This window comes from Thalassophryne amazonica, chromosome 2 (assembly GCF_902500255.1).
Source record: "Thalassophryne amazonica chromosome 2, fThaAma1.1, whole genome shotgun sequence".
Lineage (NCBI taxonomy): Eukaryota > Metazoa > Chordata > Actinopteri > Batrachoidiformes > Batrachoididae > Thalassophryne > Thalassophryne amazonica.
The window spans coordinates 53,867,990-53,893,101 of NC_047104.1; the positions used below are offsets into that span (position 1 = coordinate 53,867,990).

General features: G+C 41.0%; 1 protein-coding gene across 7 annotated transcripts in view; it reads right to left on the reverse strand.

The window, feature by feature from the left end:
• The window catches only part of chd9 (chromodomain helicase DNA binding protein 9), a 260,945-nt gene that overhangs the window by 21,961 nt on the left and 213,872 nt on the right, over positions 1–25,112 (reverse strand). For all 7 annotated transcript variants that reach the window (XM_034186197.1, XM_034186214.1, XM_034186205.1 and 4 more), the window contains 8 exons: positions 20,277–20,462; positions 19,861–19,971; positions 19,524–19,723; positions 19,128–19,327; positions 18,144–18,303; positions 1,735–1,824; positions 536–639; positions 192–309 (listed from right to left, as the gene is read on the reverse strand). In XM_034186197.1, coding sequence (XP_034042088.1) covers positions 192–309; positions 536–639; positions 1,735–1,824; positions 18,144–18,303; positions 19,128–19,327; positions 19,524–19,723; positions 19,861–19,971; positions 20,277–20,462 — 1,169 coding nt within the window. The remainder of the gene's footprint in view (positions 1–191; positions 310–535; positions 640–1,734; positions 1,825–18,143; positions 18,304–19,127; positions 19,328–19,523; positions 19,724–19,860; positions 19,972–20,276; positions 20,463–25,112) is intronic.

Consider the following 25,112-nt stretch of genomic DNA (forward strand, 5'->3'; position numbering starts at 1 on the left):
TGACGAATCATTTTTTAAATGTTTAGAAAGCTGTTACCTATAAGCACAAACATGTTTCTAATGTACAGAATATGAACAATACGACAACATGAAAACCTATCAAAAAATTTAGGTTCTGTTGTGCTTCAAGTTCACAACTAAGCTGAAAAGAAAGATAAATACCTTATCCAGGACTGGGCTTGTGTACTTACCCATCCATGAAATCATTGCCTCTCTGCTCAGCGGCGATGGCTTTCTCATCTGGTCGCCCTGCTCGCTCTAGAAAGCACAGTGTAGGGTCGGCGCGAATAGTGTTGTACTTCTCATAACCTGTGAACACACAACAAAACAACACGACAGAAAAATTCATGGAGATTCAGATATAGACCAAGAGGTGGAGGATTTCCCAGAATCATAGAAGTTATGTTAAAATCAATTGTGATACTTTTTAAAACATTTACATTAACAAAATGCTGGAATTGTTCCACACTCGTTCATCAATATAATGTGAGGTTAGATGAAGTGTGTCGTTTTCTGTTTTGGTGCGGGTGAATACCATGTTTGTAGACACCCAGAAGCAGACACTTGTCAGAGACTACGTCCCACCACAACGCTGGCAGCTCAGAATGGTCAGGCTCTGGCACCCAGATCTTTACCTCACTGCAGAAGACAAGCACATTCACATAAATATGACGGCAGGATTTTATTTCACACACTTACTGGCATTCTGAATCCATGTCATGTTTATGCACATGTTCTGTATTACAGCATCGTGCGACTGGTCACGATGTGAAAACTGTTCAAATAAATGTTGCCCCAAAAACTCAAATCTGTAGATGCTCTTTGAGCCCCCCCCCACACACGCATGATTTTCATGTTCCAGGATTGAAAGCTGCAGCACTTTAGGGTCTTGGCCACCAGGACTGTGAGGCACTGTGTTAAAAGTCATATGGCAGGATAACACTTTAAAACTTGGAACAAGAGGCTGTTTTGTGTCGCACTCTTGTAAAATTCCTTTAGGATCGTAGATGATAAGCAGTTTGTTCATTGTGACCACAATTGTCAAAGGAGGCTGTTCACATATACGGTGAAATGTTGCCTTTGTCACAACCCTTAATCTGTAATATTCCCTATTTCACAAACATGCTGTTAAGAGTTGACAAATGCAAGATTCAGTTTCTGATATATTCCTGTACATGTGTGTTCTGTTCATATATACAAACAAATAAAAGGTTTTCATAATTTTGCAAAGTACCTTCTTTTAATCTGGCTCTGATCAATAATCCTCAAAAGCACCATCACACACCATACCACAAGTACCATCAAAAAGAGAGGAAAATATGTCAATTATGACCAGCAGGTGGAGCTCAAGATCTTCTCCTTTATTTGCCTTATCCTCCCTCAACAGGTTGCCACAAAATTGCCACATTCAGTTTATTTATAGAAAACAAAACAAAAAGGATGTGCAGTTTCTACATGCACAGGGGGAACAACAAAACTGTTTCATTCATCCATCTCCCCAAAATCTCACATATGCAGTTTGCAGAAAAATACTCCAGCAATGACCAAACTATGTTGTAAGCAATTATCCCGTTTTACAACCAAAGTTAGAAAAAGAGATGAAATTCACACACACACACACACACACACACACACACACACACACACACACACACACACACACACACACACACACATATATATATGAATAAAGTATTTGTTTTATTAGGGTATGTCCATCAAAGTCCGACTCACCTGCAGTCTGCGCCGCTGAGTACTTTCTGGGCCTGGTTTCCTATAACTTCTTGTTTCAGATAGTAGAGCATTCTGACCCTGAGCAGGACCCTGCACAGAAAAAACAAAACAAAAACCCAGCAGTCATGACAAAAGCCTTGCGCCAAACACAAACGCTGATTGTGCAGAACAGACAGACCCCATTTCCAAAGACTGAGCAGACTGTTGACCACATTTCTGTAATACTAAATGCACATAGCAACCTGAATTCTAATAAACTTCTAGATGTTATTTTTGTTTTCTGTAACGTTACAAAATCAATGCTGCAATAATGTATTGCAAACAAAAATCTTACATTTTTATGCAACACTGATTCCAACATGACATAACACCGCAGGGACCTGCACACTGTACTTCATCAATTAATGTGAATTACTAAACTGTACACATCTGTGATAATATCCTGAGCTATTACAAAGCCAGACTGTGGATAGAATGTACGTAGAAGACTCTCTGCACTCATCATGTGGTCTTGCTCTGGCAGGAGATGAAACCTGAGCAGTCAAGGCTGAGAAGGTGGAGTGGGTGAGTCACAGGGGAGACATTAGGTTCTGTGATGCACGATCACACATCGTAGCCAGCACAGTCTCCACAAACTGTGAAGCGGCAGAGCTGTGGGACACTGGCACGTCATACTCTGTCTGGTATGCTTGGGCAAAGCCTTCTCTGTGATAATTTGTGTGAAGACATAATGATGTTAAATGCTACAATGTAAAGCCTTTTAGTGGAAAAAGGCAGTGCTGCAGTTTTATTCAATTCTGGTGAGCAAATTCTCTACAGAATTGTGGATGTTAAGGGACTCTTCATATTCTTTTCCAGAACAGATCCAATTTTAAAATTAGCAGTCAACATTAGATAATGGCATTTCACGGGACAGACCCATGCAGTAAGGTCCTGAAATATATGGACATCGATCAAGTTAATATTTTAAACACTGAATACCCAATTTGGGGCCTGGCAGTGAACAAGCTCTCTGCAGATTAAAAAATTACTGTTAATCAGATTAGAGACTGGTTTGATTTATCCCAAAACTATTCTGAGATATATCTGCATGTTTATTTGGCACAAGTTTTACACTGCCTGGATGTCCTTCCTGATGCAAATCTACATCACATAGAAAACAGCCGGTCTTGAACAAGCAACCTTCTGTTGCTGTGCTTGATGTTGCACCGTAATTGTTTCTGGGCTTGTGCCGACCCTGCACTGCAATGCCTCATGTCAACTGCAAGGTGGCTGGGAGACACATCAAACCCCCTAAAATATGAAACCATGTTCAAAACTGGCATGAGTATAACCAGCGTTTGCTGACTTGCGCTCAGCAGCATGCCAGCTTCCCGCTGGGACACATACGAGCTGCCACCCTGAGGCACTGCTTTGGAAAATTCAGCACTGAACTCTTGGGCATAACACAGTGCCTTAGTGGTTAGCACTGTTGCCTCACAGCAAGAAGGTCATGGGTTCGATTCCCACCTGTGGCTTTTCTGTGTGGAGTTTGCATCTTCTCCCTGTGTTTGTGTGGGTTTTCGCCAAGTGCTCTGGTTTCATCCCATATTTAAAGACATGAAGGTTAGGTGAATTGGACACTTTAGATTTGTCCAGGTCTCCCTCGCAAAAAAGATCTTGATCTCAATGTGACTAACCTGGTTAAATAAAGATTAAATAAATTAAATTAAAATAATGTTTGCTTCAGTCAACAGTACTAGCAAGTCATGCCTTGTCAGGTGCAAAGCTTGTAAGCATTTCAGGACTACAATTTATAATTAACTTTTCAAAAATAACATTTTTTTAACCTAGGCCAAATTTGAGATGTTTTTGGGTTCAACTTTACCCTCAGTACAAAAACAATTTGAATCAATCAGTTATGTACTTTGAACATTATAACCAAGTGGCAACCTGAGGCCGCGTGAAATGAAGCCTATGCAGAAGTGCAGTTCCTTGACTGGCCGCCAAAATTTATAGCAGAAATAAACATGTTTACATCCAGGTAGAAAAAGCAGTTTTGGTTTCCACAGATATTTCCTCTTCCATAACTGTTCAAAAAAAAAAAAAAAAAAAAAAAGGGGGGGGGGGATTTTTTTTTCTCTAACATCTTAGTTTAAGACATTGTAGGCCATAAAGTCCTCTAAATTTGGGGGTATGGTCACCTTGAGTGACAGCAGCTGAGCCCTGTGTCTCTGCCTCTTATCTTTACTTTAGTGCCCGCTCGATGCAACTGGTTGTGCAGACTGTCTGTTGATTTGGAGTATTTTATTACAAACACCAGGAATAATATGGCTTATTGTATGGTGAAGCGTCCTAATGAAGCAACTAAGACATCTCTGTTGCAGTGTTCATACTGAGTGGCTCTCTCATTGGATTTAATGTTCTATGCTAACGGTTTTAGCACTTTTAGCATCTGTCAGGAGCTTCATCAATTAGGTAAACTTGATATTTAATTACTGAGAAAATACAAGGCTCATAACTTTTAGTGTCTAAACAGTTAAGAGAACTACCATGCAGTCTCAAAAAACACAATATTACCCAGGTCTCTATAGAAAACCAACTGGTAACATCATGCAGGCTTTGTTAAGTATACAGTCTATGATTACAACAGTCCCGATGTGGATGACCGAACGGTCCCCCTAAAAAACTGGTCTGCCATGCCTTCACTGCGCATGCGTCATTTCTGTGAGTTAGCTGCGGTTCACTGATTATCATCTCGCTTCTGATTAAAACTGCACTCAAGTCATTATCTATCTCAGCGACAGATATCTGAAGCTTTTGTACAACAATCATTTCCACATAAATTCAGCATTATTTCATCATAAAAGATGGAGGAAGCAATCAGAGTGCCGCAGCCAGAGGAGCTGCTGCTGCTGCATTCACTGTGCCTCCGTCATTTCAAAGTGTCAGTCGTGACTCACTGATTATCGCCTTGTTTCTGCTTAAAAAGGCCTCGTTTCTGCTTAAAACTGACTTTAGAATGATTTAAGAGGTTTTACCTTGTCATCTGATGGTTAATAATCACATTTTTCCCTTTGATCGCTTTTGGTGAAGAGACTCCAGCTCAGATGTGCTGCTGTGGTCCCAAATGAAGCATGCACAGTGAAGGCAGGGCGGACCAATTCTACAGGGGGACCATTTGGTCTGCGACACCGGAATAAACAGTTCCACAATGTAAGCACACGGGATAAGCTAAATACATCACTGGAAAACAATTCTTGTTGCTAATTCTCAGCAACATCGCTTTGGGTGTCCTTTTTGCTACTAAACATAGGTTCCAAATACAAAAGGAAAACTCAATCTTATCAAGTGTAGACAGTTTTGGTGTAAACACATTAAAACTGGAGCAGAGACTCAACACGTTGTCCTCAGATTCCGTATCTGGTTTATACATTTTAATAAAGACATTAAAATTTAACGCATAATCTGAAATTTACTGTATATTTGATCATAAAAGTTCCCCTTGCATACAGTATTTCACTCGTTCTGCAAGCTGTAACCAAACACTGGCATCTAATCTGTGATATGATGAGGAAAAAGTGCAGTGCTATTGGCTGGTCTGTCGACTGCTGTAATGACCACTGTGGACTTGTGGCTCTGATAAATTAAGTCTTGAATGCCCGAACTCTCCTGGATTGCCCAGGAGCAACTGCTGCTTCTGTCACCTGTCAGCAACGCGCTTCATCATGCTCCTTACGAGCATTTGTTCATGTATGTGTATGCATGTGTGAAAGAGAGATGTGGGACATGGAGGCGCAACAAGAACTTCAGACATTCCAGACCAAGTATGCCAAGAATGTCAATAGCAACATACACAAAACCCTCACTGAATATACCACAGTTCCCATCTACTCTCTTTACGTGCCATACCACATTTTTCAATTCAGTTCAATTTATTTTAATTGTACAGCACCAAATTACAGCAGTGTTGCCTCAAAGGCACTTCACATGAGTAAGGTCTAACCTTACCAATGCCCCTGAGCAAGCACACAGGTGACAGCAGTAAGGAAAAAACTCCCTCTGGTGATAAGAAAATATAAAAGATAAGAAAGCTCAAGCAGATCCGATTAAGAGGGGTGACCCACTGCTTAGGCCATTCTAACAGTTACAAGGCTTTTACAAATTGACAAGGATTTATTAACAAATAGAAGAAATGGAAAACAGAAACAGAAAAAAAAAACAAACAAAAAAAACAGAAGAGCAATTTTAGCTTCAAATTATTTACATGATTAAGCAGTAACTACATTACTTGCACTGACAAAAACTAGAGATATGAAATGTGAGCTGATGGGTTCCATATTATGCCAGGCTAATATGGGGGGGTGGGCCTTGAGTTTGGTCCTCTGAATTTGAACACAGCGTCAAAATTTTGCATGCAAGGTAATACACAGTGCATCCGGAAAGTATTCACAGCGCTTCACTTTTTCCACATTTTTTTGTCTAAAAATTCTACTCACAACATCCCATAATGACAACATAAAATTTTTTATTTTTGCAAATTCATTACAAATAAAAAACAAAGAAATCACATGTACATACCCTTTGCTCAATACTTTGTTGATGCAACTTTGACAGCAATCACAGCCTCAAGTCTTCTTAAATATGTTGCCACAAGCTTTGGCTCATCTATCTTTGGGCAGTCTTGCTCATTCCTCTTTGCAGCACCAATTAAGCTCCATCAGGTTGGATGGAGAGTGTCGGTGCACAGCCATTTTCAGATCTTTCCAGAGACGTTCAATTGGTTTCAGGTCTGGGCTCTGGCTGGGTCACTCAAGGACATTCATAGAGTTGTCCTGAAGTCACGCCTTTGATATCTTAGCTGTGTGCTTAGAGTCATTGTCCTGGTAAAAGATGAACAGTTGCCCCAGTCTGAGGTCAAGAGCGCAATGGAACAGGTTTCCATCCAGGATGTCTCTGTACATTGCTGCAGTCATCTTTCCCTCAATTCCGACTAGTCTCCCAGTTCCTGCAGCTGAAGGACATCACCACAACATGATGCTGCCACCACCATGCTTCACTGCTGGGATGGTGCCTGGTTTCCTCCAAACATGACGCCTGGCATTCACGCCAAAGAGTTCAATCTTTGTCTCATCAGACCACAGAATTTTGTTTCTCATGGTCTGAGAGTCCTTAACTCAGCCACATGGGGTGTGCAGCCAGTACATTCTGAGTGCCGGTCCCAAGCCCGGATAAATGAGGAGGGTTTCGTCAGGAAGGGCATCCGGCGTAAAACAAGCCAACCCAACTATGCAGACTCAGCATCGAATTCCCATACCGGATCGGTCGCGGCCCGGGTTAACAACATCCGCCACCGGTGTTATTGCCCAACAGGGTGCCGGTGGAAATCGGGCTACTGCTGGGCGAAGACGATGAAGAAGAGGAGGAAAACGTTGCCACGAACAGCGGGAGAAGAAGAAAACTAGAAGGGTGGAAATGAGAGTGGGGACTTTGAATGTTGGTAGTATGACTGGTAAAGGGAGAGAGCTAGCTGATATGATGGAGAGGAGAAAGGTAGACATATTGTGTGTGCAAGAGACCAAGTGGAAGGGAAGTAAGAGCAGGAGCATCGGCGGTGGGTACAAGTTGTTGTACCACGGTGAGGACAGGAAGAGAAATGGTGTTGGGGTCATTTTAAAGGAAGAGTATGTTAAAAGTGTGTTGGAGGTTAAGCGAGTGTTTGACAGGGTGATGAGTGTGAAGTTGGAAATTGAAGGGGTGATGATGAATATCATCAGTGCATATGCCCCACAGGTAGGTTGTGAGATTAAGGAGAAAGAAGATTTCTGGAGTGTGTTAGATGAGGTGGTGGAGAGTGTGCCCAAGCATGAAAGAGTGGTGATAGGAGCAGACCTCAATGGGCATGTTGGTGAAGGGAACAGAGGTGATGAGGAAGTAATTGGTAGATATGGTATCAAGGATAGGAATGGGGAAGGACAGATGGTAGTTGATTTTGCAAAAAGGATGGAAATGGCTGTGGTGAATACCTACTTTAAGAAAAGGGAGGAGCACAGGGTAACATATAAGAGTGGAGGAAGGTGCACACAGGTGGACTACATTCTTTATAGGAGATGCAAGCTAAAAGAAATCACAGACTGTAAGTTGGTAGCAGGAGAGAGTGTCACTAGACAGCATAGGATGGTTGTTTGTAGGATGACTTTAGAGGTAAAGAAGAAGAAGAGAGTGAGAGCTCAACAAAGGATCAGATGGTGGAAGCTGAAGGAGGAAGACTGTTGTGTGAAATTTAGTGAGCAGGTGAGAGAAGCACTGGCTGGAGGGGAAGCAATTTTGGACAACTGGAAAAGTACTGCAGATGTGGTGAGGGAGACAGCTAGGGCAGTACTGGGTATGACATCTGGACAGTGGAAGGAAGACAAGGAGACTTGGTGGTGGAATGAAGAGGTCCAGGAAAGCATAAGGAGAAAGAGGTTGGCGAAAAAGTTTTGGGATAGTCGGAGAGATGAAGAAAGTAGACAGGAGTACAAGGAGATGCGGTGTAAGGCGAAAAGAGAAGTGGCAAAAGCAAAGGAAAAGGCATATTGCGAGCTGTACAAGAAGTTGAATAGTAAGGAAGGAGAAAAGGACTTGTACTGATTGGCCAGACAAAGGGACAGAGCTGGAAAGGATGTGCAGCAGGTTAGGGTGGTAAAATATGCACATGGTAATGTGCTGACAAGTGAGGAGTGTGTGCTGAGAAGGTGGAGGGAATATTTTGAAGAGCTGATGAATAAAGAAAATGAGCGAGAGAAAAGGCTGGATGATGTGGTGAGAGTAAATCAGGAAGTACAAGAGATTAGCAAGGAAGAAGTGAGGGCTGCTATGAAGAGGATGAAGAGTGGAAAGGCAGTTGGTCCAGATGACATTCCAGTGGAGGCATGGAAATGTCTAGGAGAGATGGCAGTAGAGTTTCTAACCAGATTGTTTAATAAAATCTTAGAAAGTGAGAGGATGCCCGAGGAGTGGAGACTAAGTGTGCTGGTTCCTATTTTCAAGAACAAGGGTGATGTGCACAGCTGCAGTAACTACAGAGGCATAAAGCTGATCAGCCACAGCATGAAGTTATGGGAAAGAGTAGTAGAAGCTAGGCTTAGAAAACAGGTGAAGATCTGTGAGCAGCAATATAGTTTCATGCCGAGAAAGAGCACAGATGCAATGTTTGATCTGAGAATACTGTTGGAAAAGTACAGAGAAGGACAGAAAGAGTTACATTGTGTGTTTGTGGACTTAGAAAAAGCTTATGACAGGGTGCCAAGAGAAGAGCTGTGGTATTGTATGAGGAAGTCTGGAGTGGCAGAGAAGTATGTTAGGGTAGTGCAGGACATGTACAAGAATAGTGTGACAGCGGTGAGATGCGCAGTCAGAATGACAGACTCATTCAAGGTGGAGGTGGGATTACACCAAGGATCAGCTCTGAGTCCTTTCTTGTTTGCAGTGGTGATTGACAGGTTGATGGATGAGATCAGACAGGAGTCCCCATGGACTATGATGTTTGCAGATGACATTGTGATCTGTAGTGAGAGTAGAGAGCAAGTTGAGTCTAGTCTGGAGAAGTGGAGATATGCTTTGGAGAGAAGGGGAATGAAAGTCAGTAGAAGCAAGACTGAGTACATGTGTGTGAATGAGAGGGAGCCCAGTGGAATAGTGCAGTTACAAGGAGTAGAAGTGGTGAAAGTAGATGAGTTTAAATATTTGGGGTCAACTGTTCAAAGTAATGGAGAGTGTGGTAGAGAGGTGAAGAAGAGAGTGCAGGCAGGGTGGAGTGGGTGGAGAAAGGTGGCAGGAGTGATTTGTGACCGAAGAATATCAGCAAGAGTGAAGGGGAAAGTTTACAAAACAGTAGTGAGACCAGCTATGTTGTACGGCTTAGAGACGGTGGCACTAACAAAAAGACAGGAGGCAGAGCTGGAGGTGGCAGAGCTGAAGATGTTGAGATTCTCTTTGGGAGTGACAAGAATGGACAAGATTAGGAATGAACATATCAGAGGGACAGCTGGACTCCTATTAAGCTGTAGAAACATCTCAAGGATGATCAGTGGAAATGGGATACACCTGAGCTCAATTTTTTGTGTGAACACTTAAATACATGTGACTTCTTATTTTTTTGTTTTTAATAAATTTGAAAAATTCACAAAAAAAACTTTTTTCACATTGTCATAATGGGGTATTATGTGAAGAATTTTGAGGAGGAAAAAAAGAATTTCATTAATTTTTTAATAAAGCTGTAAGATAAACTGCAAAAAAGTGTGAAGAACACAGTGAAGAACATCTAAGAAGCTAAAGTGCAGATTTGCGATATCCGCGACAGACACTCTCTCTACACTGTTTCTTTTTTAATGGATAACTGTCTCTCCATCTCTGCTTCACATTAACATCAGTCCCAATTTGGACACTGGTTTTGTCTCACTTAACATATGCGTACCAGCATCTCAACCAAAACAATGGCTTCTCTCAAAAATGAAAGTTATTTGTTGATTGTAGTCCAACCACATTCATAACTGGAGGCTTTTTATAGTCTCTGAATGTGGTTTCTCTGGGGGAGGATTTTCTGGAAAGTTGCGACTATCTGTTATCTTGAATGCACAGTGCTAAGTGGGTGGTCAATTACTACAGGTTTTTTTTTCTTTGAAAAATGAGGAGTGTTACAGAGATGGACCAGCATGCAATAAATGTGGATGCATAGTTATTCTGGCTATCAAAACAAGGAACGGAAAAGCTTAGATTACAACACACAAAGACAAGATTTTTCGTGGCTCAAAAGCCTTGTTTCCACCGAGCAGGCCGGATCGATATGGCACGGTATGGTCCGGGTCAGAACAGTAAGGTCTCACTTGCGCTTCCACAGCCAACAATACCCTTTGGTTTTTAGATGTAGATGTCGACATGCACATCAAGAGTGAGTGAGCTGTTGTGCAGTCTTGCCCCTCTATATGGAGTTCACACGGTGTAATTTAACATTTTCTCAATTTAGTTTAATTTCATTCCATTCCTAAATCTGGATGTGGAAACGCACAAAATAGCGTGCTGTACTGACCCAGACTGCTTTGTGGAAACAGTAATAAGTTGAGTCTGAGGGGGTACCCACTGTAGGACCAGGGAAAGATGGGAGGGGGCATAACTTTTAATCATAATATTATTGTATTGTGCTTCAAATTATTTGACCAGTAGAAGTCAGTATGACACTGAGCTATTGTGGCAACAAAACACAGAAGAAGAACTCATTCTTAGTATGACATGAATATGAACTGAATTACATCGCTTCAACACTTAAACCAGTTTAATCTAACACTGAACTGTGACAAGTATTAATTTTATTTTTTTATTACCAATAAAAATGTTGTGTTGCGGCTAGCTGTCCCTTTGACTCCACTGTGTGTGCTTGCGAGGTTATACGAGGCACTGCTTCATGACAAGTGGGTTGACAAACTATTTCATAGAGAAAACTGAACTGATAAATGTATTTCTGTAAAACACTTTGTTCCCGGTGTACTGACATTTTGTGTTGTGCCAATGAACTCTGCTAATCACATCAACTGGCAGCCACGCTGACAGCGTGAATGCTGTTCATCCAGTGTCTTTTTTTACCCATGGAAAAAAGTCTACATTAATAAAACCTCATTTACAGTAGTGTTCAGAATAATAGTAGTGCTATGTGACTAAAAAGATTAATCCATGTTTTGATTATATTTCTTATTGTTACATGGGAAACAAGGTACCAGTAGATTCAGTAGATGCTCACAAATCCAACAAGACCAAGCATTCATGATATGCACACTCGTAAGGCTATGAAATTGGGCTATTAGTAAAAAAAGTAGAAAAGGGGGTGTTCACAATAAAAGTCATGTGGCATTCAGTCAGTGAGTTCGTCAATTTTGTGGAACAAACAGGTGTGAATCAGGTGTCCCCTATTTAAGGATGAAGCCAGCACCGGTTGAACATGCTTTTCTCTTTGAAAGCCTGAGGAAAATGGGACGTTCAAGACATTGTTTAGAAGAACAGCGTAGTTTGATTAAAAAGTTGATTGGAGAGGGGAAAACTTATACGCAGGTGCAAAAAATTATAGGCTGTTCATCTACAATGATCTCCAATGCTTTAAAATGGACAAAAAACCCAGAGACGCATGGAAGAAAACGGAAAACAACCATCAAAATGATAGAAGAATAACCAGAATGGCAAAGGCTCACCGACTGATCAGCTCCAGGATGATCAAAGACAGTCTGGAGTTACCTGTAAGTACTGTGACAGTTAGAAGACACCTGTGTGAAGCTAATTTATTTGCAAGAATCCCCCACAAAGTCCCTCTGTTAAATAAAAGATGTGCAGAAGAGGTTACAATTTGCCAGTGAACACATCAACTGGCCTAAAGAGAAATGGAGGAATATTTTTTGGACTGATGAGAGTAAAATTGTTCTTTTTGGGTCCAAGAGCCACATACAGTTTGTGAGATGACCCCCAAACTCTGACTTCAAGCCACAGTTCACAGTGAAGACAGTGAAGCATGGTGATGCAAGCATCATGATATGGGAATGTTTCTCCTACTACGGTGTTGGGCCTATATATCGCATACCAGGTATCAGGTATCATGGATCAGTCTGGATATGTCAAAATACTTGAAGAGGTCATGTTGGCTTATGCTGAAGAGGACATGCCCTCGAAATAGGTGTTTCAACAAGACAATGACCCCAAGCACACTAGTAAATGAGCAAAATCTTGGTTCCAAACCAACAAAATGAATGCCTCGCAGATGTGAAGAAATCATGAAAAACTGTGGTTATACAACTAAATACTAGTTTAGTGATTCACAGGATTGCTAAAAAGCATTTTGAACATAACAGTTTTGAGTTTGTAGCGTCAACAGCAGAAGCTACTATTATTGTGAACACACCCTTTTCTACTTTTTTTTTTTTTGTTAATAGCCCAATTTCATAGCCTTAAGAGTGTGCATATCATGAATGCTTGGTCTTGTTGGATTTGTGAGAATCTACTAAATCTACTGGTCCCTTGTTTCCATGTAACAATAAGAAATATACTCAAAACCTGGATTAATCTTTATAGTCACATAGCACTATTACTATACTATTATTCTGAACATTACTGTACATGCTTGTACAAATTCATGTAAATCCATTCAAAGCCACAATGTCTTTTTACCAATGAAAGAAAGTATAGATTAATAAAAAAAAAAAAAAAAAATTACATAATCTTGTCTAAAATCCTGTTTGAACAGCACAATGTTTATTTTCCAGGGAGAGAAAAATTCTTACTGTGTTTCCTGATGGCACAGTTCGCGTTTCCCGTTTCTTTTATCTTTCAGGTGTGTTCATGAAGCCAGCGACAATTCCACAGATTCTTGTCCTTGTCAAACATTTTCAAACCGTCTTTATCACCATCCTCCCTCTGTCTGATGTTGCTCCAAAATTCTTTTAAAAACTTGAGAGCTCTAAAATTTTGCGATGTCCACATGCTACGTTTAAGCTTAAGTGTCTTACAGGAGCCACACAGTGTCGCCGCAGTAACCAGTCCCGCTTTACGACAACTGTCGCAACAGCTACGCTTGGAGTGACATTTTCTTCCACGAAGTTCTGCAGATCCGAGGACACAGATTTGTATCTGTAACACAGATCAGTGTCCGTGGACTTATAAAATTTGCACATTGTCATATAAAAAAGGAAACACCTTGCGATAAGCAAAACTCAGTGATGATAACAATTACAGAGTACAACACTAACAATGATGAAATCTGCAGAATTCCTCAGATCCGTGGAGTTTTCACAGCCTTGACAGAGGGAGTGTTGCTTCATTCTCTGCACAGGATGCCACTATGCCACCATATGTTTACACAGAAACAGTTGTTGAGTGCTATACCCTTTAAAATTACATTTATTGCATTCTTAAGTCGAACGCTAGACTGATTCTCCAATGATCCCCAGTTTCCATTCCTGTTATCCCGTTGACAAAGCTAGTGAGCACCCCACCCACCCTGACAGTCACATTCCAGGTCCAGGGAGTGAAACCGCAGACGTCAGCAAAGCCTGCTGACTGCATGTCCCCATTTGCCTGACTTGTCACATATCAGATAATCTCTGGATTCGGCACTCCTAGGCAAGAAACAATAGGGAACTTTCTATGGAACCCACAGCGCCCAAAGCCATATGGACACAAGCTCCTCATTAAAAAAAATAAACAAGCAGCTGAGATTTATCTAACCAGCCAGTGTTTTGATAGCAACCCCCCCCCAAAATCTCTCTCTCTCTCTCTCTCTCTCTATATATATATATATATATATATATATAGTTCACTCTCTTCTGTGTAAATAAAAGCTCTACAGGTAGCATTAGGTGAGCTAAACTGTAAGCTGGTCTCAGTATGATTCATGAATATGTCCACTCTCAGCTCAATACAGATGTTTAATGCAGGGTTCTAGCTAGAACCATTTTAGTGCCGGGTAAATTACATGATCGCTGCTCATGGAAGAGGGTGCAGGGGCCCCCCGGCGGGGGGCAAATGGCAGAGCCCCCTGAAGCTATAGGGTTTCTGTCAAAGTCTAAGTCAATAAAATAAATAACATTGAAAAGATTAAAAACATTAATATTTGATGGGCATATAGCATTTGCTCTCTTCTTTCATCAAGTGAAGCAGGCAGAGTTTTTCTGTCAGGACAGTTTTTTCCAACATGTTTATTTGACTGGGATTGCATTACTTAAAAAAAAAAAAAAGTATAACCACCAATTGTCTTGTTTGAACAAGAGCTGAACCTGGACTGATTTGATCCTCTCCCCCCCTCTTCCTCCCATCTCTCTCTCTCGTGCGTGCTCTCACCCCCCACCCCCCCAACCACCTACCCGCTCTCACTGTCAATGCGGTTTTCCTCCAATCTGTTTGGAAATGGGAGCCTTTAAACTGTAAAATAACGGTAAACGTCTGAATGTGTCAGCATCTACGTACATTGACACTGCATTATTTTAATTAAACATTTTAATGGAGTTTTTTTTTCCTTTAAGTCAGAGTGGAGAGAGAAGCACAGTGTCCTCGCGCTATGCTTCTGGGAAATATATTTCTTATTTCTTTAATTACGTGGTTGAAACTGCAAAATAAAACAAAAGTACAACAGTATAAGCTTGAAATATGATCGAATTGGTACATTTTTCAGCAAGGTTTCAGTTCATTTTTTGGAAAATCTGGGAGAGAGGAAATTTGAACCCAAGAGCTGGGATGAAATTTGCAGTGCTGGGCTGTAGAACTCTGGGTTAATGTCGTACTGCTTGCTGATACCAAAGGTAAAATTTAAACCACATGGAAATTATATTCCATGCACTTATACTCAGCACATACATCGCTGGAGAAAAATCCTAACTATCCCTGTCATCAGTTAACTTCAATGCTATTTCACAAAGGAATATTTATCTTTCATACTGTTAACTTTGACATCACAGTTGTATGCAAAGGTTTGGGCACCCCTGATAATTTTCAAGATTTTCCTTTATAAATCATTGGTTGTCTAGATCAGAAATTTCAGTTAAATATATCATATATCAGATGAACACACTGATACTTGGGAAGTGAAATGAAGTTTCTAGTATTTACAGAAAGTGTGCAATAATTGTTTAAACAAAATTGGGCAGGCGCATAAATTTGGGCACCCTTGTCATTTTATTGATTTTAATACATTTAGCACTAATTATTGGAACACAAAATTTGTTTGGTAAGCTCACTGACCTTGACCTCCTTACACAGTTGAATCCAATCATGACAAAGGGTATTTAAGGTGGCCCTTTGCAAATGTTTCACCTCTTTGCATCTCTTCTAATGAGTGGCAAAATGGGAGCCTCTAAACAACTCTCAAATGACCTGAAAACAAAGACTGTTCAACATCATGGTTTAGGGGAGGGATACAAAAAGCTATCTCAGAGATTTCAGCTGTCAGTTTCCACTGTGAGAAACATAGTAAAGAAATGGAAGACCACAGGCACAGTACTAGTTAAGGACTGAAGTGGCAAGCCAAGAAAAAGCTCAGATAAGCTGAAGCGAAAGATGATGAGAACAGTCAGTCAACCCACAGACCTGCTCCAAAGACCTCCAACATGATCTTGCTGCAGATAGTGTCTCTGTGCATTGTTCAACTATACAGCGCACCTTGCACAAGGAGATGCTGTATAGCAGAGGAAGCCTTTTCTGCGTACACGCCACAACTGAGTCGCTTGAGGTATGCTAAAGCACATTTGGACAAGCCAGCTTCATTTTGGAATAAGGTGCTGTGGACTGATGAAACTAAAATTGAGTTATTTGGCCATAACAAGGGGTATGTATGGCTGAAAAACAAAAACAAAACAAAACAAAAAACAAAAAAACACAGCATTCCAAGAAAAAACACTTGCTACCTACAGTAAAATTTGGAGGTGGTTCCATCATGCTGTGGGGCTGTGTGGCCAGTGCAGGTACTGGGAATCTTGTTAAAGCTGAGGGTCACATGGATTCCAGTTAATATCAGCAGATTCTTGAGAACAATGTTCATGAAACAGTGACAAAGCTGAAACTGCGCCGGGGCTGAGTCTTTCAACAAGACAATGACCCTAAATACTGCTCAAAATCTACTAAGGCATTCATGCAGAGCAACAAGTACAATGCTCTGGAATGGTCATCTCAGTCCCTAGACCTGAATATTATTGAAAATCTGTGGTGTGATTTTAAGCGGGCTGTCCATGCTCAGAAACCAACAAACCTGAAATGTTTTGTAAAGAAGAATGGTCCAAAATACCTTCAACTAGAATCCAGACTGTCACTGGAAGCTATAGGAAGCTTTTAGAGGTTGTTATTTCTGCAAAAGGGGGATATACTAAATATTGATGTAATTTTTCTGTTGGGGTGCCCAAATTTATGCACCTGCCTAATTGTGTTTAAAGTAGACCTGCATTGAAATAAATGCAGTCAGATCTTTGGACCAAAAAATGACTTATATTTACACATAAGATCCTTCTGAATGTAGTAAAGTAAATCTGCAAGCCCAGATCTGTCATTCAACGGAGAAATCTTCATTTAAAAATAACAAATTTACAGCTAACATTTAGCCCTTCGCAAAACTGTCCCTCTCATCATGGACGCTGCCGAGACGTCACGGAGAAGACCCTCTCCCAGCATGCATTGTGCACGCCAACTGTAATTTGTGGATTTACGTCAGGTTTCATCTGCACCTTTTTCTTGTCTTATGTCTTTTTCTTGGAAGGATCATACTGTGTTGGGGTACGCTTGGTGAGTACACATTTCTTTTATTTGCGCTTGAAAATTATTTTGGGGGACTTTTTCATATGCTCGTTTGATTGAGTGGTGTTGCATTGAAAGTCTACTGTCTTTTGCCTCCGGTGTACCGTCGCGGGCTACGGAGGCGAGACCCGCAAAGAATTCAAGTCATTAAAACTATAGAAATCTCTCTCAGTGGCCACGGAGCTCTGCGGCTCCGATTACCGAGACGTGCGGCGCTGCGAATTTTGCCGCAAGTCTGTCCTTGTGAGCAACAGGTGTCACCGGCTGCTTCGCATTAAAATGGCGAGCGTAGTCTCTGGACTTGTGCCAAGGCTGCACCATTCAGTAGAAAGAGCCGTGTCTGAGGCTGCACAGCAGACACGGGGGTGTGAGTGGCCCGCGGCGGAATTTAACGAGCGCATGCACTCGTTAAGCGCAGCGGAGGCAGAGAGAGAGAGGCGTGGGGGAAGAACGTCGCCCGCTGTCGATGTCGCCGCTGATCTGAGCATGTATCATGTCTCAGAGCTGTATCTCACATTCATTGCAGCTTACTTTTGGATGTTGAAACCAGGATGTGTATAACAGTAACATTACTAACAGATAAAATCAATTTCAATGCGGGATCGGACTGAAGGCGCGAGCGCGTCATCTCGTCCCTGATGTCATGTAAATGATCCGGATGTACAAACTGTTTTCACAGAGGGCTAAATTTTAGCTGCAAATTTGTCATTTTTAAACGAAGATTTCTCCACTGAAATACAAATTTGGGCCTATAGATTTACTTTACTGCATTCACAAGGGTCTAATAAATACATATCAGCTATTTCTTTCTGAAATCTGAACACATTTATTTCAATGCAGGTCTCCTTTAAAGAATTATTGCACACTTTCTGTAAATCCTATAAACTTCATTTCACTTCTCAAATATCACTGTTTGTCTGCTATATGATATATTTAACTGAAATTGCTGATCCAAACAACCAATGATTGATAAAGGAAAATCATGGAAATCATCAGGGGTGCCCAAACTTTCACATACAACTGTATATACTATAGTTAACTCTGTCCAAAACAAAATGGCTTAAAGTGTGGGGGCAATTACTTCTTAAAAGTATGATGTGGACACTGTAAACAGGGTGTTATAAAGAAGCACGTACTTGTTGCAGTGGTGCTTGAGGTGTTTCTTGTAGCCATCATCTTGAAGCATGTGCTCAGGGTTGTGTTTCCTCAACCATTCAGCCTTGTGGATGTCAAAAGTGCTGGACTGTGTCTTCATCTTCTTACCCTTCCTGCCCCGAGGAACGGGGGCTGATAAACCTAGCAACACAAGAGATCAAAAGTCACTGAAACAGTTGAGAAACAAACAAAAAGCCATCAGTAATTTTAGGAAATGTCTTGAATTTGGAGACAGCAATCTTGATTGTTTTTTTCCTCTCCGTGAAACAAATAAATGTGATCCCGGGTGCTTTAATGTTGAATTCCAGAAGTGTGTCCTTAATTCTGAATGGCAACTGTCACAAATGTTGTTGTTGTTAACCTCTACCAAGAAAGATATATCCTCAGCATATGCTGCCTCCATAAAAATCTCATCATACATGCACTATGACTGATTGATGAATCCCTTACTGCAAAGATTATTAAGACAGAACAGACTTTATATGGAAGGGTGGACTGAATTAAGTATTACCAGAAATCCTCAGTATTTTGCTACATCTGAATGCAGTCATGTCAGACAGTTTAACACCTTTTACATTTCTGCAAAATGATCCGCAGAAATGACCTCTTAATAATCAGAGGTAAAATTAGAACATCTGTGAGTATTTCTGTTACATATGCCACAGAGGTATCAAACAAGCTGTGTCAGCTTAAGTAATGTTTATTCGCAGCAATGTTTGCGAAAACTTTTAGAATTGTTATAACTGTGTGGCCTATCAAAGTCATACAGTGTGTTGAAATCGCAAGGAATACAACAAAATTGTAATGGTTGGCACCTCTGAATCTGGATCAAAGAATATTGGAGAAGCAATCAAATGAAAAACCCTCTCAAAAAAGAATTATTAGAACTTGGCAGAGTGACGCTCATCATGACTTTTGTTCTAGTTCAAGCATACTCTCAGTTGAGGTGGCTGCATATATCTCACCCAGATGATTCTGCAGCTCCTTGGTGCGTCCATCCTCAGTCGGGGCGATTAGGTCCCACATGAAGCTTTTGATTTTGTCATCTCCACGGTAGTGGACCAAACAGTAGGCCAACAGGGCCCGACAGATGGACTCCACATCCCATTCTGTAAGTTGTTTCTTAAAACGACCATGATTGAGAATATCTTTCCAACGTCCCCACCTGGACAATACGGAAGAAAGACTAATGCAGAGAACTCAAAATGCAACAAGAACAAGTGCCTGTGAAGTTTGAAAAAAAAAAAAAATACAGTAACACAATGACATTGTGGACACGCTGAGTACACTATATGGATCTTAGCTTGAACAATTTCATTTTTCTTCAGTCTTATTTTACTCCAGTGCCTTAATTATCTTACCCATATACAAGCAGGTTCTTCTCTACTCTGAAACACTCTGTGCGTCCGTAGCTGTTGAGCCGGTCATAGTTTCGCCTGAGTTTAGGTTTTGTTTCGTCACTATCGCTGTCACCTTCTGAAAGTTCTGCCAACTCATCCTTGGTGGCACTGAATGGCCTTGTCTGCTTTCTGACACGAGGGGTGTCAATCACCAAGCTGTTCTGCAGCGATGTAAAATTTCAACAAAACACTTTCAGTAACAGAGTAAAGACCTGCAACTCTGTTGCAGATAGGATGAAACAATGCTGATGTTACTGTGCTTTGCATTGCAGATCATTTGTGCAGTGGTACTACTTACTCTGCCATTAACCATTTCCACATCAATATCTGCCTTCTTGGCCCACTTGTCCCAGAAGTTTGGATCATCCAGAGCGATGTCTGTGCGGTTACCAGATGCCACAAAACTGGCCTGAAAGCAGAAATTAAAGGCATAATCATATCTGCCCTTCCAAGAACGCCAATAAACCTCAAGTGTCTGAGTCAGAAGATCAGAAAGACAGTGCCTCATTTTTTTCTCATCACTTGCAAAAGTTAACAAGCTAGGTAAGAATAAACACTTGGGGAAAAACACCCCTAATATTTCACGAGCAACTTTACAGAGTGAAAATGTAAGCCATATAAATGAAAACACTTACAAAATAATGTAGTCAAGCTACAACAGATGCTGAAACTTATCATAGTCCATAGTCTCAAAAGACATAAAATTCATTGCACCTTAGCAAACGTTGACCCTCGGCCCTCAGACTCAATGGTGATAGTTTTTGTTCGCCGTTGGAGAATCTGATCAATGTCCTCTTCACAGAATTTGGCCCCTTCATCTTCCTCATCCATTATTGCCCCGTAGGCACCACGCCGCAAGAGGTCCTCGATTTCCTTCTTAGATAGCTGTTGCTGCACTGCCTAAGTGATAACAGGATTTGAACATTTAGCACAAATAAACAACAAACCAGAAAGGAAAATATATTATGCTGCTGCAGATGGAGAAGTGCTATATAAATGCAGTCCATTTACGATTTTTTCCCCTCAAAATTCTATTCACAGCACCCCATAATGATAACATGAAAAAAGTTTATGTGAAACTTTTGCAAATTTATTAAAAATAAATAAAAACCCTAAGAAATCACATGAACATACTCTAAGTATTCACACCCTTTGCTCAATACTTTGTTGATACACTTTTGGCAGCAATTACAGCCTCAAGTCTTCTTCAATATGATGCCACAAGCTTGGTGCACCTATCTTTTAGCAGTTTTGCCCATTCCTCTTTGTAGCACTTCTCAAGCTCCCTCAGGTTGGATGGAGAGCGTCGATGCACAGCCATTTTCAGATCTCTCCAGAGATGTTCAATCAGATTCAGGACTGGACTCTGGCTGGGCCACTCAAGGACATACACAGAGTTGTCCTGAAGCCACTCCTTTGATATCTTGGCTATGTGCTTATGATCATTGTTCTGCTGAAAGACGAACAGTTGCCACAGTCTGAGGTCAAGAGCGCTCTGGAGCAGGTTTTCATCCATGATGTCTCTGTACATTCCCGCATTCATTTTTCCCCTCAATGCTGACTAGTGTCCCAGTTACTGCTGCTGGAAAACTTCCCCACAGCGTGATGCTGCCACCACCATGCTTCACTGCAGGGATGGTATCGGCTAGGTGGTGAACAGTGCCCAGTTTCCTCCATTCACGCCAGAGTTCAATCTTTGTCTCATCAGAACAGAGAATTTTGTTTCTCATGGTCTGAGAGTCCTTCAGGAGCTTTTTGGCAAACTCCAGGTGGGCTGCCATGTACCTTTTACTAAGGAGTGGTTTCCGTCTGGACACTCTACCATACAGGCCTGATTGGTGCAGAGATGACTGCTGCAGAGATGGTTGTCCTTCTGGACGGTTCTCTCTCCACAGAGGAATGCCGGAGCTCTGAAAGAGCGACCATCAGGTTCTTGGGCACCTCCATGATGAAGGCCCTTCTCTCCCAATTGCTCAGTTTAGACTCGAGTTGAAATGGTCAATCGAGTAACTTGAATAATTTGCCTCGAACATTTCTTATAATTAAATTATCAAACAGAGAAGACGACAGCAGAGCATGCGCATAACCAATGTAAGAGCTAAGCAATGTAGTAGGCGATGCTACAAATTTACAAATCAGTACGCTGAGTAAAATAAAGCCTTTTAAGAGCATGTGTGTCCACGCTGATCATCTGCAACTGACTTATTGCGCATTTAAAGTAAAACAGTGTGTTTGTATATATTTTTTAAAAAACACAGATTGATCCACTGGCTGCTCTTCACCTTCACAGATGAAGTGAAAGGACATGCACTTTAAGTGAATCATATTTAACTATTCCAAGAAAATGCCTTTATTCAGATTTGATAAGAGTTTTTATCAACAGGCTGCACAGTTGATTTATCAGTGCAGCAGCTTTTGTAAAAACGCTGCCCTCCACAGCCGTTTTTCACAGACCGCCTGTGCTTATGGTTCAGGAATACACCAAAACTCATATCAACGAAAAAATAAATAATTATCTGGGAAAGCAGAGAGAGAGAGGAAACACCCCAAACTTAAAGGAGACCTGCATTGAAAAAAATGCAGATTTTTTAACAAGAAATGACTTACATTTACACATGAGATCCTTCTGAATGTAGTAAAGTAAATCTGGAAGCCCAGATCTGTCATTCAACGGAGAAATCTTCATTTGAAAATGACAAATTTACAGCTAATATTTAGCCCTCCGCAAATTGTCCCTCTCATCATGGATGCTGCCGAGACGTCACGGACAAGACCCTCTCCCAGCATGCACTGCGCCAATTGTAATTTGTGGATTTACGTCAATTTGCATTTGCACCTTTTTCTTGTCTTATACGGAAGGATCTACTTTTTTAAAAACTTCATATTGTCTTGCGGCACGTTTGGTGAGTACACATTTCTTTTATTTGTGCTTGAAAATTATTCTGGGGGACTTTTTCATATGCCCGTTTGACTGAGTGGTGTCGCACTGAAAATCTACTGTCTTTCGCCTCCGGTACCATCACGGGGTACGGAGGCAGGACCCGCAAAGAATCCACGTCATTAAAAAATTATAAACCTCTCTCAGCGGCCACGGAGCTCTGCAGCTCCGATTACCGAGACGTGCGGCGCTGCGGAAAGTCTGTCCTTGCAGCAACAGGTGTTACTGGCCGCTCGCATCAAAACAGCGAGCGTATTCTCTGGACTTGTGCCAAGTTGGCTGCACCTCCATTCAGTAGAGAGGGACGTGGTGCTGGCTGCACTCACATCAGTGGCCCATCTTCTGCGTTTACCGAGCACGACTCGGTAAACTTGGTAAAGCGGAGGCAGAAAGCGAGGTGTCGGTGAAGAACGGCACCTGCTGTCGATGTCGTTGCTGATCTGAGCACACAGATCTGTATCTCACATTCATTGCAGCTTACTTTTGGATGTTGAAACCAGGACGTGTATAAGTAACATTACTAACAGATAAAATCAATTTCAATGCGGGATCGGACTGAAGGCGGGAGCGCGTCATCTTGTCCCTGACGTCATGGAAATGATATGGCTGTACAAACTGTTTTCACAGAGGGCTAAATTTTAGCTGCAAATTTGTCATTTTTAAACGAAGATTTCTCCGCTGAATTACAAATTTGGGCTTACAGATTTACTTTACTGCATTCACAAGGGTCTTATAAATACATATCAGCTATTTCTTTCTGAAATCTGACCGCATTTATTTCAATGCAGGTCTACTTTAAAAATCCGTATGCTGGTACAGCAACATTGTGCCATTGCGTAAGGAGAGCCCTGCCAGTACTGATGTAGTTTGAAAACGCAAAAGTACTTTTGATCTGATTGCTTGATTAATCGATAAAATAATCGACAGAATACTCGATTCCAAAAATATTTGATAGCTGCAGCCCTATTTTAGACAGATGGCCAGCTCTAGGAAGAGTCCTGGTGGATCTGAACTTCATCCATTTACAGATGATTGAAGCCACTGTGCTCATTGGGACCTTCAAAGCAACAGAAATGTTTCTGGATCCTTCTCCAGATTTGTGCATCAAGACAATCCTGTCATGGGTCTACAGACAATTCCTTTGACTTCATGCTTGACATGCACTGTCAGCTGTGGGACCTTATATGTAGACAGGTGTGTGCCTTTCCAAATCATGTCCAATCAACATGGATGCTTAGGGGGAAAAAAAAAAAAAAAAAACAGCAATGTGATTCATCTATAATATTCAAGACAGCAAAAGTTACCCTGAATGCTATAGGCGTTTGGAAAGCTAAAGGGGGGGGGGGGGGGTGTCTGGAAAATTTTGAGAATACAAGTGCCTGTGGTGCATTCTTTGGACTAAATTTGGACCTGAAACAGCTGTTAAATTTCTTGTGATCTCATGCAGTATGGCACAACATGTGGCTTTTGAATGCATGTTGTGCATCCTGTAGCAACAGTTTACAAATATAGCTAAATCTTCATGAAAACTTTATTTAGTTTGTTTCTGATTGGGCTCAAAGACTAGGCGATTAAAAATCATAACTCTCAACTAAAATGTTATAAATAACTTCATAACTGCTTTCAGACGAGGTAAAGAGATATATCATAATATCATACCATAATACTGAAGCCACTCGATTACTATTATTCATTCAATAATGCACAACAATAAAATGTTAAATTTGTTTAAATTATCCATCTCAGTCTGAGCCCAAACACCTCTAAGAATCTGAACCTGAATTTATTGATTTTTTATTTTATACAGAAATTCATTTATTGATTGACATACCTTGATTAACATACCTTATAGTAAAAAAGCCACATATTCTTATGTAAATTCCTGTAAATCCACTCAAAGCCACTGTGTCTTTTTCCCATGAAAAACATCTACATTAATAAAAACTCATTTACATTCTTTTGTAAATTCGTGCAGCCTAAATCCATTCAAAGCCAGTCTTTTTTCCCAATGAAAGAAAGTCTAGATTAATGAAAAACGTCACATAATCTTTTCTAAAATCCTGTTTGAACAGCACAATGTTTATTTTCCAGACAGAGAAAAATTCTGACCGTGTTTCCTGACGGCACAGTTCACTTTTCCAGTTTCTTTTATCTTTCAGGTGTGTTGATGAAGCCAGCGACAATTCCACGGATTTTGTCCTTATCAGACTTTTTCAAACAATCTTTCTCCCCATTTTCTCTCTGTCCGACGTCAGTCCGTGACAGAGACATGCTGCACAAGTCTTCTTTTAAAAACTTTAGCGCTCTAAAGGTTTGTGATGTCCACATGCTACCTTTAGCTAAAGCTTCGTGCAGAAGACACATAGCGTCGCCGCAGCAACCAACCATTTTCGCTTTATGACAACTGTCACAACAAGCCAGGCTTTTTTTTCCTCCAAGGACATTGATTTTTATCAGTGTCTGCGGACTGCCGCGGTCTTGCAGGATGTCGTTAAAAAAAGAACACTTTGCGGTAGACATTTTAAAAACTCAGTGACAATCATGATTACAGAGTAAAACACTAACACCCCCCCCCCATGATGATATCCGCGGCGCGGATCCACGGATTTTTC